Below are 13,662 nucleotides of genomic sequence, written 5' to 3'. Positions count from 1 at the left end.
ATTTTTTAATTAAAAAATCAGTCGATTTCCTGAAAGTCATTCCTTGAAAACTTTTCTCTATCGTTTGGCATTCTTTAGGTATATTGATTTATAAAAATTCAAAGAAAAGTGTGCTGTCAGCCCTTTTTGCGTTCTATAGCTTATTAACATTCAAGCTTTTTTGGGATTCAAATTGTATTTCTAGTGCTTTTTTTCTAACTTTTTTCGGCACATTTTTGACATTGTTTTAAACTGTTGATGCTCATTTTTTATATTTTTTATGTTAAACATTTTCACTTTTGAACTTTTTCTTGCACTTTTCAACCTTTTTATGGTTTTGAAAATTGCTGTTTTGGCATTTGTAAGTCTCTTTTATTTCCAACATTTATTGTGTTTCTAAGTTTTCTCTTTACTGCTTTGATTTTTTTACACTTATTTTCTTGTTTGTGCTTCTTTCGTATGTCTACAGCATTCTAAACATGATTATGTCTACAGCATTATAAACATTATTATGTTTACAGTATTCTAAACATGTTCAGTTTTTCATGAATTTCGAGCCATTTTTTCACTTTTAAAAGCCTTTTTGCGTTTTTATCCTCTCTAACGTCATAACATTTTCAGTATTTCGGCATTTGTCCGCTTTGGAAGCTCATTTTAATTTTGTTAGCCTTTTGAACCTTTCTTCATCCTGTTAAGAAACTTTTTGTTTGCGATTTTCAGTCTCTGTGACCTTGTTTTTCATTTATTTTTTAGGATTCATTAAGCTAAGCAATATTGTTGACATTTAATTTTTTTGACGTTTTTAGTAAGTTGTTAGGCTATTAAATTCAATCTTTTTTAAATTTTGCTACCTATTTAGCTTTCATTAGTATATTTGTAATCGTTTTAGAAATAACAAAAAAGTCGACCCTTCTCGCAATATTTTGTGTTTTTATGAACACAGTTTTATGTTTTTCGCTTATGATTTTATTATTTAAACGCTCCATAAGCATAATGTTACCCGTCGATTATTTTTCTTTTTTAAAGATAGCTTTTTTCTCACGCGCATCACAATAAATCGATACCATGACTTTGCCAGAAGATAGAACTGTCACTATTGAGCTCATTGTTATGTTTGTTTTTTTTTCGTCTCGGTCCCTAAGTTTCTTCATGGTCCCTCTGAACCCTCCCTATGGTAATTTCATGGAACGATGATGATTTTTTTTTAATGTTTACAAATACACTGTCTACGGTCGCTGTTTTCAACCCTAACACAGAATAACATTGATTTCAAAAATCCTTGCCTAAAATGAGAATTTTTCACATGAAGGATAGTAGAAGTTTGAAAACTGTCACTGTTAATGTGATAACGCCTTCAATTTCTACTTCGTTGAGAGGTGCAACTTTAGATGAATAATCACCTCAGAACTTTAATCTCTATGGCACTAGCGTCAAGTTCAGCTGTCACTTGCGAATCGATCTCTAAACAACTTTCGATTTAATCCAATATGTACTCGGAACACACTTGCTTAATCCTCATGGGCGGCTTTCACTGAGCAAAAGGCTTCTTTTTCCCTATCACCAAACTATCAGTTTCACTTTCACTGTCACTCGAGAAGCGTCCTGGAGAGAACCACTGAGAACACTGAACCGTACGGGATGAAAGCTAAGACTAAATTCTTTTGGATGATATTTCGGTCCACTTAGCTAGCGGAGGGACGGATGATGTTCAGCGTTCTCACCAAATATACCACCGCGAAATCTCACTCACCTGCGGACTGTCGAGGGGCACTCCAAACAGGGGATTGTTCGGGACGTATCCCGTTTCCGGCTCCATGGAAGTTGTACTACCGGCGCTCTCGCATGATATATACATAGCTCCTCCTTCCAGAGGCTCGTTACCGTAGTTATGGTTGCAGTTGTTGATGCTAATATGATCTGAAAAAAGGTCGAAAATGGCTGCATTTTAGAATCGCTAATTTGACGTTTGACAGTTCAAAAGTGCATAATTAATTTGCATTGCAAATTAGAAAAATAATTTAACGGAAATGAGGGTATTGTTATTGTTTCCCCATGGTTGCCATTTGCTTCCGCTGGGATTTTCGCCCGCATGGGTTCCACTTTTATGCTCTCATATCTCGGAATACGTTCCTACAGGCAGCGCTGTAGCATAGCAAAGTTGTACATACATAACCAACACATCGATTTGAATTTGTATTCCAACCATCCATTCCTCCTCCGTGTTTTGGACTGCAGACATGGTTCGGCGGCGGCTGGTGTGGTTTCCATTCTTCTTCTTCCAGTCCAGCCCAGACCAATCGTTCGCTAGAGGAGAGCGGCGGCACTGCCGATTACCGTTTCTGCTGCGCGGCGCGACCAATCACGTGCCTGCATTTGCAATCAGCATAAGCGACGAGGTTCACCTCAGAAAATGGGGAAGCTGAATGCAAGCGAACATTTGGGAAACGCCCCGTTTTCGAGTGCACTTGGTTGCGATTGTTTTTAGAAAAAGTTTGATGGAATGAAAACGTACCCGGTAGTTAGTTAGTTTTGTTTTCATAAAGAATAGATCATTGCACGGATTAACCTAACCTCACTTTTTTGTCAGTTCAGGAAGGTATGTTTACAATGTTTATAAACGGTTTTTTTTAGAATCAGAACTCGCATTTGAAGCTAATTAATTAACACTGACTTCATTTTTATTGTAGTAAGTCAATTCCGAAAAGTATTCATGAACTGTTAAAATCCCGCTGGTGACGTTATCGTGCAATGTTCTATACAGTTTAATGCACTACAAAGAATCTGTAAGGCTTTCAAACTTTTCAAAACCGCTTATCTTTTCAAGTTGAGCGTTGTTTAAACAAATAAGAGGGTGATAAAGGAAAATGTGTTCTTTGTTTGCTTGGTTATATTTACGTGTAAATTCTCTTTACTAGAGGCTGTGTTATATATTGAGATTGAGATACGCAAGGAATAAAGCAGTGAATATGGCAACCCTTTGGTAATGTTCTATTTCAAACAATTCTGGAAACCAGATTTAATTTCACATGACTTTTCGTACGCATTGGAAAGTGTAATGTAATTTCGAAACTTTGTAAGAATATAACAATTAATTTTAAAGCTTGTTCTAACCACATACATACAAATTTTTAATTTTCAATACATCACTCATTATATGAACATGACATTTTTCGTTAAAACCATAATTGCGTTTCATAAAATTCCTCCTGATTGCAGCACTTTTTCCTGTACTAAAAGAAACATGCATGAGTTTGTTTACACGTTGAACCTCGATATGACGGCTCACTTGGAATTTTTGACTTTCATTCTCTGCGCCGTTGACCGAAAAATAATGTTTGGCACTGGTTTAGTAACCTGGAATTCTCAGGGAATTTCATTTAAAATTCTGAAACAAAAAAAAATTCAAAGAATCGGTAAATATTCAATATGATGTGCTTTTTTTCTGTTGAACACAGTTGACAGTTATTGCGCACCGTGCTGCCAGAACAGCAGAAAGACTGAAAGTTTATCTTTTGCGGAATATGTCCAGTAGGTGTCACACAAGTTAGTCGGAACCACAATTTTCTTAGTATTTCGTATGGAGTGGTACGTCTGTTTGTCTGTGTTGATAGCTCGGTAACATGCATTGCCGAGCTTGAGAATCATTTTGAAGTGTGTGATACTGGAAAGAAGATACGATATTGCGATTTACGATGTAAGTGACAAAGAGAAATCAGATAGTTGTTTATGATCTAATCCCATGCACAGTGGGGAGACACTACACAGAAAATGTCTTCAAATTAACGAAAGTATACCAGATGTTGGTGGTACACTCTCAGAATTCAATGAACTTTGTGGATGTGTAGGCTTTACTACAGCAACCTTGCATTTTTTTCAATTGAATTTTGAATAAAACAGAGTGAATACTCTTAAGTAAAAAGTTTCTTAAACAAAAACTTTTTCATGTTTGTCACGGTTCCACGTTTTTTGTATCTGAGATCATAATCGTTCGGTAATGTTAGAGAAAAGTTGTTAAGAAATAGTTTCTAGGAACGTGTCTAAACATCAAAAATGTTAGAAAAAAATTTGGAAAAAATATATTTTTTTCTGAACAAAAAGTGGTATTGAAATAAATCGGTCATCTCAGATTCCTTTCATCGTATTTTTTTAGATAAACTTTCCTGAATAAACCAAAGTGGACATTCTCGAGGAGAAAACGTTTCTCTAACAGAAGCTTTTTCAAGCGGCTTGTTGCATGGTCGTTTAAAGATTGGTTCTCTATGACTTCATTGACCCTTCGAACGATAATTTGACAAACCTGATATTAATAGAACCGATGCCCTATATGAGAAAAATTTTACATCGGTTTCAAAATTTAAGAAAATGCATCATGCCAGCCAAAAAAAAAAACATAGAAACATTATTCTCTTATTGAGAAAATAAAAAGGAAAGTTCTACCCGAGAGGTACCGGGTAATTGTTTATAAAAGCCCGGGAAATATATTCTGCAAAGTATTACAGACCCTTAAAAAATAGTGTACAATTTTGTGCAATGTTGTGTAAATCAGCAAACCGCGTGAAAATTCTGCGTAAGGCGGTAACGCTGAACCAACTTACAGGTTAGGTGACTAACGAACTCCAAAAGTTGTTACAGAACCTAATGTTTCTAAAACCGAGCTTCACATGCGAGCTTTTTAGACTCGGCCAACTTATGCAGTGAGAGACGCTCATCTCTAACCAAAGAGAGTCTTAACACTCTGACGTTCTTGTATCCACCAATTTTTCGGATGTTTTTTCTCAATGCTTTTATATGAATTGCAATCTTTTCCTCAGTTTTTACTATGAGACAAAAATAAAGTCTAAATGAAATAAATCGCCATTTGTTTCTTTTCTTTGCATTTCGGTTAATTAAATTTCCATTTATGTGAAGCTGGAAACCGTCGGGAAATGGACGCTCTTTTGTCTACCTTCACTTCCATTTTCTTGTTTATTCTCAATAAAATTATAGCATGTTCAGAGAGAGAGAGTTTTCATGTTGCAGTTCCATAATTTATTATTGGGTTTGTAGAAATGACTATGAGTTGACGATTTATTATGTCATGGGTTATGATTACTCGTTGGTTTTTCTTGTGAATGGTATTAGACGAGTTTGAAATAGGCTTCTGGTCCTTAAAAAAATAGGCTTCTGGTAGTCAATTGTCAAGCTTCAAAACATAAGTAACTTGACACTGCCGTTAACCGTTATGTACTCGGCAGGGTACCTTTTCAGACTTTATTGCTTTAAAAAATATCAATCATCAGGCTGTTTATAGCAGGGTGTTGAAAAAGGAGGGAAGAGGGAATCTTCGAATTTTTTACCTCATACTACTACATCTGGTTCCTGTAAATCCGGATCTGGTTCCTGTAAATCCTGTACATCTGGTTCCTGTAAATCCGGATCATCGGAACCATGTTCCGGTGAGACAAATTAGTTCAATTGTTTCATAACTCATTAAATTAGGATTTGCTTTCCGCTATTTCACAAACAAGTTTTCCCTAGGCGTCATCAAGATTCAAGCTACCGTTGGAGCTCCAGCAAATTCAGTAACATTGCAATTTTTTTTCAAGAAAAACACTAAAAAAACGCTGACTTCGTACACTTTTAAAAATCAAATTCAAAGCGTGTAGGCATGTTTTTAAGCTATTTCTTCGTTTTTTATCAATTCCTCCTCCGTTTTCGCGACAAAATTGTTGGAATAGATCTTGCGCTTCAGGTTTGCCCAGAAGTTCTCGATGGGACGCAGCTTGGGGGCCGATTTCGGTACCACATCGATATTCAGGCGCTCCATCTTCTCCAACAATCGCTTCGAGTAGTGGGCCGACGTCAAACCTGGCCAGAAAACCGTGTCTTCGCCCTTCTGGTATTTCTTGATGAACGACGTAACTTCTGGCAGGCACTTCGTACTATAAATTTCCCCGTTCACGGCCAGCCCGGAGCGAAAGAAGAGCCTTTTTGACATCCCTTTCTCGCTGATTATCAGCCACAGCCGCATCTTCTTGGGGAACTTGGTCTGTGAAATAAATTTCACCTCGGTGCTCACTTTCTTTGTGGGGAGGTAAAATACGACGTGCCCTGCACAGTCGTTGCCATCCAGGGTGAGATAGGTCTCATCGTCCATGACCACTGACACGTCGCGATTCGCCGGGAAAATCGACTTGACCATCTTTTCAACCGCTGCGGCCTGCAGCTCCGAGACCAGTGGACGGGACTGCCGCTTCCTGACACATTTGTCCATGTTCTCCAGATACTTTTTCACTGTTTTACCGCATGCACCAACCTCCCGGCCAAGTACACGCAGCGATTTAGCCACTTTTCCCTTGGTCTTCCTCTCCAGCATCCTTTGAAGCTTCTTGTCACTCAGGGTCGTTGTCCGTCCGGAACCGGGCTTTCATTCGATGCTCTGATTGTTGTCCAATAGTGTCAAGATGTTGTAGATGCCGGAACGGGCATACCCGGCGTCCACAAAGTGCCGCACGATGTCCGTTTTTGACGCGGCGGGGTACCGTTCTTTGAACGCGCACACTTCTGAATGGAGTAGCTTCACTTTTTTCGCCATCACAGTTATAGTTTGACTTAGTCAGCCTATACAACAGAGAGACGCTAAGACACTCACCGTTAAGGCAACTGTCAACATCGAAACGGGCGAGCTGTATAATTTTGCATTACCGCTATCCGTTTTGATGTTGACAGTTGCCTTAAGGGTGAGCTCTATGTCTTCTCTCTATCCTATGGGCTCCCTAGTTTGACTGATAGAGCTGTCAAATTTTTTTTACTAACTCATAGGTTACTATGATTGATAATGCATGAGTAGTTTCGTCAGTGTGATTAATGGTAAGCCCATGAAAAATCGGCAATTTTTGTCCATTTGTTTTGCCGCAAACGTTACACTCAAAATATTTTTCATGTTACTGTTACGTGAAAGTTCCAATGCTTGTTCATTTTCTGTCATTTTGCATGATTCATGTGATAAACATAACATTTACGTGAGAACCACATGCATTAGGGTGGGGAATCGTTAAATGAAAGAAACGAAACTTGATAGCAGAAAGCCAGAACCAAGTTTTTTTTTGTTCTATTTGGGTCCCCAAACAATCCTTAATTTATCGAAAATCGGTTGGTTTTCTCTTCGCTTGGCGCATTGCATTTCAAATTCATATGGAGATTTGTATGAAAAAAAAACACAACTTTTTTGCATTTTCCATTCTAAAGAGGTTCAAACCATAGGTTTCGTAATTCCAAATGGTAGGTTTTTTGATGCCCAACAACTTGGCCGAAGACACTAAAGAGCTAGGATGTCCCAAAAAAATACTAGAGCTGTTCAAAGTTGATTATGTCGAAATTTATGTTGAAAATCATGTTTTCTGCCAACACTGCCAGTGTACCGGCGTCAGTCAGATTTCCATCAGAAGTAACCTTTGAAACACGTTGCGGATTCTACCTATGCCTGGAATATTGACCGAATTTGTTTGCTTGATCCATCTGAGTGTATAAACTCGTTACGACAGGTTACTTCTGATTGGAATCCTACTGACGCCGGTACATTGGTAATGTTGGCAGAAAACAAGATTTTCTGCATTTAAATCAATAAACTTAACTTTAAACAGCTATAGCTTTTCTTAGGGACATCCTAGCTCTTCAATGTCTTCTGCAAAGTTGTTAGGCATCTAAAACATTATACTTCAACATTAAAAAAAAGCAAAGCCTTGGGTGCTACATTCCGTATCGGAACTCGACCTTCTGTTTATTATACACAGACTTCGCAGCCAACTGTTAAGTGTACAGGACAATTGCGGGGCTAGCGCTACAATCCTACTTACACTAACAGTCTCTCCCGAGCCGAGACTCGAACCTACGACGAATGGCTTGCTAGGTCAGCATCGTACCTCGAGACCAGCTGGGATACTTTAACATTATGTAGTGTAATGTAAGAGTGTTATTGAGCTCTCTAGAGAGGGCAATGCAAAAAAATAGGTTTTATCATATAAAATTGAAATGCAATGCGCCAAGCAGAGACAAAACCAATCGACTTCCGATAAGTTTAGGGTTGTTTGGGGCCTCAAAAAGAACCAAAAAAACTTGGTTCTGGAAAATCGATCACTTTGCCCCACCCTAACATGCATACCATGGTTTATCACGTACCATCTACGTGAATTTGACAACGTCAAACAGGATATATATGAATTTTCGGAAAATCTAAATAATATCGAGAATTTAGCTTACGGGTTCCACACAGCTTCAGTTCAGAGGTGGAGAAGTTACTTGAGCAAAAACAGCTGCAGCGGACAGTAACTATCGTCGGTGAATGTTGTAATATTTATTAGTTTTTATGTCGTTTTATTCATTAACGAAATAAAGAATCTGCATACCGGGCAATTTGTTACGCAACATGTTTCGATAATTTCTGAAAACCATTTCCTATCTCTTCAAAACCAGAAAAATGATTGAAAGTTATACCTTGAATAAAACGTGATAGCTATAGATGATACGTGATAGATACTCAAATGCTTTTCACTTTAGCAATAAATAAATTCTACTTGAAACTCACATGAAACGCATATGACTGCTGATTAAGCTTCAAATAGAACTACTCAGAGAGAGAGAGAGAGAGAGAGAGAGAGAGAGAGAGAAAGAAAGAGAAACAGAGAGAGAGAGAGAGAGAGAGATAAGCGATGAAAAAAAACCGCGAATTTGGCAACTAGATTTCACAAGTCAGAGGTGCGAGATCTCTTACCAAGACGCAATGTTGACTAACTCATCTCAGCACTTCATGATGACCTCAAACGACAATCACGTAGAATTTACTTGAAAACGACAGTGGAAAATATTCACGTAACTTTTCCGGTTATTATAACGTGAAAAATATTCTGAGTGTAGTATAGGTATAGTATAGGTAGTAGTGTAAATATAGGGTATCGGCTCTATTATCGTAAGGTTTTATCTATTATCGTCAGGGGGGTGAATGATGGCCTAGAGTAAGTTTTCCAATGTTTCCGAGAATTGATTTCCCGGGAAACGGGAATAAAAAATCTCATTTCCCGGAAATTTCCCGGGAGCCGGGAATGAAAAATATTTTTTTCATTGAGGTTAAGTGGGGTAAAATGGCCTTTGAAAATGATATGTCCAAAAACGTCCAAAAAGTCCAAAACCAAAAAGTCCGAAAACTAAAAAGTGCAATACCCAAGTAACAATTCTATAGCTACTTGGTTTTCTAACGGTTTTATCACAGCAATGAATATTACCAACGATTTTATGGCGGTTAAACCCGTTGCCAAAAATAGCAAGTCGTAATGAACACTGATAGCTGTCAATAAAACTCTAATAAAACTTCCAATAAAACCGGCAAGAGTCAATGCGATTTTGCTTTATTATTGGTTTTATTATTACTATCTATTGCCCCATAAAACCACTCCAGCTTGCTGTCATATAACATAGAAACCAGTTTTATTGCGGTCATTCAAATGCCCAGTTTTAACCTGTCAAACTTATAAACAAATATATGCAGGCAATGATATACATACAGGTGAGACAAAAGCGGCTGAGTTGGTTTAGTGTGATGCAGAATTCTGTCGCAGTCTCCGTAAGATGTGTGTAAAATGCTTTAAAGCATCTTGCAGCGCATTTGTAAACATTGATGACGTAGAACTCCAAAAATCTTATAAAGTAACACAGCAAACTTAGTACTTTTCGGTAGTTTTTTTTTTTAATTTTATCGCCAGTTTGTCTTGTTTTGGTTGAAAATAATTTCATATGTCGTTAAATTATGCGTCCTTAAAAATAAGGTAGGGGCAAGACACTATTGATATATTTCGAAATATATTCAATATTCAATTAAACTAAGTATGTATCGTTGCATTTTTCGTGCACCTCTCTATTTATATCAAAGTTTGTTGATTCCTCATTATCGTCGGTGTGATGTCAGATTTTTCATAAAAATAAAGTTGTCTAGTCCCCAGGGATTTACCATATTTTTCTCTAATAATGCAGGCATCCAACCTTTGTATTGAAGAACACGGCTAGATTTTTTTTTCTGAAAAACTGAGCTGAAACAATCCAATTCATTTTTGCTAACAATGAGATCATTTTTGTAAGCCCATACTATTTTGATGGCGCATAAATTTTAAGCGCCTATGATCTCAAAATGCACGACAAAATTTAATGCGCATATGCTTGAGAGCTACAAAACCTACCAAAAACCCCTCCTTAATCCTTATCTTTCTACAATATCACCATCAAATAAAATCGATTGCACGATGATAATCAACACAGGTGAAACATTTCTCCCGCGACGAGAGATTTCCTTATTTAAAAAAGTGGCGTGATGTTCTGGTGTGTGCAGGAACGGCACAACAAATCAACTTATTACGGTTGCTGTCAAGCAATGAAAAGTTGATCGGATTTATTGTGGCAAGTAGCAGAGCGCAATAATGCAACCAAACTTATTGCGCTCTTAAAGAGGTAATGCCAGCTGCTTACGTATGCGGTATTCTTTCCATGTGGTTTCAAAGTAGTTTTATTGCCATTCTTATAATTGATTCAATAAGCTTGGCAAGGGTGGGCCACCTGGCTGTAAAGCAAACTTATAGCGGTTATCAGGAGGTTCTGATAGTATTTCTAGTTTTAACAGCAATTTTGCAAAATTGGTCATGAAAACCGCTAAAAGAATACAATACGACTTAAATTGTTACTTGGGATAACTCCTGCTAGACTTGATGGATTTTTCTAAAAAAATGTGGTATTATTCTACACTAAGAGTACTTCAAAACGCATGGTCACAATATATGGAAAAGAGGTAACATGACGAAAAAAATGCATTTTCCTTTTAAAAAGTGTCAATTTTCAGGGTCATGCTACTCTTCTTAACATCGCTAGGTAAAAAATCTGAATATAGCGTTTTGTAGAGCAACTCAAGAGCTTTAATGTCATGTATAAGCCAAGTGTGCCAAATGGGGTGAAACGGCAAGCCGGAAGGAAACAACTGAAAACTGAAAACTGAATCCTGAAATCCCGGGAAATCGTTCCCGGGATTGCAAACCCTAGCCTAGAGCGTTAATTTCTTGCGTGCTGGTTCTTCCTAAAACAGAGCACCTTTCTGCATTAGTCCTCTATAGTTCTCTTCTATTAGTTCTCTATGACTTCATTAACCCCCCGGACGATAATTGGACAAACCTGACAGTAATAGAGCCGAAACCCCAATTAAAAAAATCTCTTTCCCAATTGCATTGTCGAGAACGCAACAACTGACAAATTCAGCAAAATATTTTACAAGCTTTCGGCAAACGGAATGTCAACACTTGGTGGCTCACGATAGATCGATATTTGCAAGAAATTTTCCGAGCTCGATCAGCTGTTGTTGAGTTTGCAGAAATAAATTAAGTGTATAAAATAAAATTGATAAAACTTACGGTACGCAACTTGTCATTCAACACTGGGTCGAAGCCAAGCGAATGAAGAAACATTTTGACACAATTGGGTTGGCTCCTAGATCAAGACTAGGTGGGCACTGGGAATAAACAAATTCACTATAAGGGAAAAGAGGTCAGTTTATAATCTTGCAAACGCCTGCTCCTACCGTGATTGGGTGAAATTTACTATGTCAATGACTTCTTTATTCTTAGTGAGTTTTGAGTTCTGAATTGTGATCTAAAGATTTTTTTGCAATTATCACCATTTCACTCAAACATGAACAGACCATTTGGGTTGGCTCATCCTTAAGCTATGATGTAACTTCTTGCAATAAAAAATCGACGAAAAATGATTTTTTTCGTTGATGTTAAGGGTTTAGAATCTGGGTAATTTCATTGTTGCTGCAATGAAGTCCAATATGGATTTAAACATGTTATGGATTTAAACATGTACGTGTAAACAAGGAGGATTTAGAAGACGGTTTTGATTCAAATTCCAAACAATTCCAAGAGAGAAGGTAAAAACGTCTAAATTTTGACTGTAACTTCTTTCAACGCCTACTGATTACCTGGAAGTGGTCCTACAGTTAAAAGTTTCACATCACTGGATTAGGCACATTCCAATGACCGAAGTGCTATTTGAGAATCATACTTTTTTATTACACTAGCTATTACTATTCACTGTTTATTCCAGAGTTTTCGAAGTCTGAGACTGTTGGAAGTTTGAATCGAAACGATATGTCAGTGAAAGTATGATGATAAAACGATTATTTTACTATTATATAAAAATTAGTAAACATCGGAATGAAAATTTAAAACGTTATTGGGCTTTAGGCGCACGATAACATTTTTCCACCAGAAACAGATTTCATATTATTAGTTTACCTACTGTCTTTTTTATAATGTGGAATCCGCACGCAAAGATTCTTTCGATTTAATTCATGTTGTCATCTCTTACGATACGACTATTGCGTAGAAATGCAAAAATCCTACATACAGTTTTTTGTACTTTCAACAAGGATACCGTTTTAGAATTATAAAGACAACGTTTCCCTAAAGTTATTGTCCCACAGCTCTTGAATAATTTAGGTTTAGCGTCACCCAACACTGTATTGCGATCGCAAGTATACAAAAATATGTGAAAATGGTGTTCATATTTGAGGGTGTTCTTGTATTTTAATTTCAATATAATCGATTGAATTTTTTTTGAGTTGCATTGAATGATGCGCATAATAAAATGAAGAGAAAAATACGTCTTGAGTTTTGAAATAGTTGTCGATAGAAGGAAAAAACTATACATAAAAAAAAATTCCAGATCTGCTGGCATACGGTTAATAAGTACTCTTATTAAAACTAGCACACTTACCCAGTATGTATAAGTTAGTGATTTGCGCTAACTAAATAAACTGAGTTACACAAATAAAACTAAAAAAATAGCCACAATCCACATACAACTTTGTTAAACATATTTATTCGCTAGAAGCCTCTAAAAGTTGGCAAGCCCCACTAAAACATTCGGATTGATCCGTCCGAAACATCATAATGAGTAGCACTTGTATTTCATTTTAATGACACTTTCACTGCACTTGAGAATCTTCGGCCGCACGGTATCTCGGACCTCACCATGTGCTGACATCGCTATTGCGCGTTTTTCGCAAAACTTATTGAACGTAAACTGCCGCTATTCATTCAGATATCCGTTGGTATGCTCCTAAATAGTCGAATCTCTACCTGTGATTCGTCGCATGTGCAGCGCGACAGCATTAGACGGCGCAGAGAACCTCGGAACTTAGGAAGTGTTACGAATGACGACGAAGTACCGTGCTTTGAGTGTGCCTTATCTTGTGCTATAACGTTAACTGACTCGATCGATGGAAAGACTGACATGAAAACCGAGGATGCGAAAAAAAAACCGAAAGGGACACGATATTGATAGGTTGAGGGTACTTTGTGGACTGAGTCAAACTAACAAAACTTACAAACTATCAGCGACATAATATGTCCGTCCGGTCTGACACCGACCAACCGCCGACAATCCAATACCCACCGGGAACTTCAAGCCTCCTCATTTTACATAAAAACCTCGCACACAAGAGGAATATGCGCTTACCATACAGCGGGCGAAATGGATGGAACGGATGGTGGGGTGTGTGAGATGGGACAGAAAACAGCCGCAAGGATGGTGGTACGGGAAAAGCACCCTCTCTTTGGTTCGACCTCAATCCCTCCGAGACACACTAAACAGAAGGCGCATACAGGAGAG

General features: G+C 37.6%; 1 protein-coding gene across 4 annotated transcripts in view; it reads right to left on the bottom strand.

Annotated features, from left to right (window-relative positions):
* Window positions 1-13,411, bottom strand: part of LOC129718169 (protein glass) — a 34,462-nt gene extending 21,051 nt beyond the window's left edge. For 2 of the 4 annotated variants that reach the window (XR_008726819.1, XM_055668624.1), the window contains exons 1-2: window positions 12,766-13,409; window positions 1,730-1,896 (exon numbers count right to left, since the gene is read on the bottom strand). Coding sequence is in view for 2 of the 4 variants with exons in the window: in XM_055668624.1 (XP_055524599.1) it covers window positions 1,730-1,834 (105 nt within the window). In the remaining 2 variants the exon portion in view is untranslated. Of the gene's footprint in view, window positions 1-1,379; window positions 1,627-1,729; window positions 1,897-12,765 lie in introns of those variants that run through there. The other 2 variants (XM_055668627.1, XM_055668628.1) reach the window with 2 other exon arrangements.
* Between the last annotated feature and the right edge of the window lie 251 nt (window positions 13,412-13,662).

Source organism: Wyeomyia smithii, chromosome 1, assembly GCF_029784165.1.
Source record: "Wyeomyia smithii strain HCP4-BCI-WySm-NY-G18 chromosome 1, ASM2978416v1, whole genome shotgun sequence".
Lineage (NCBI taxonomy): Eukaryota > Metazoa > Arthropoda > Insecta > Diptera > Culicidae > Wyeomyia > Wyeomyia smithii.
The sequence above is the reverse complement of the archived record's forward strand: the minus strand, read 5'-3'. Positions and strand labels throughout refer to the sequence as shown.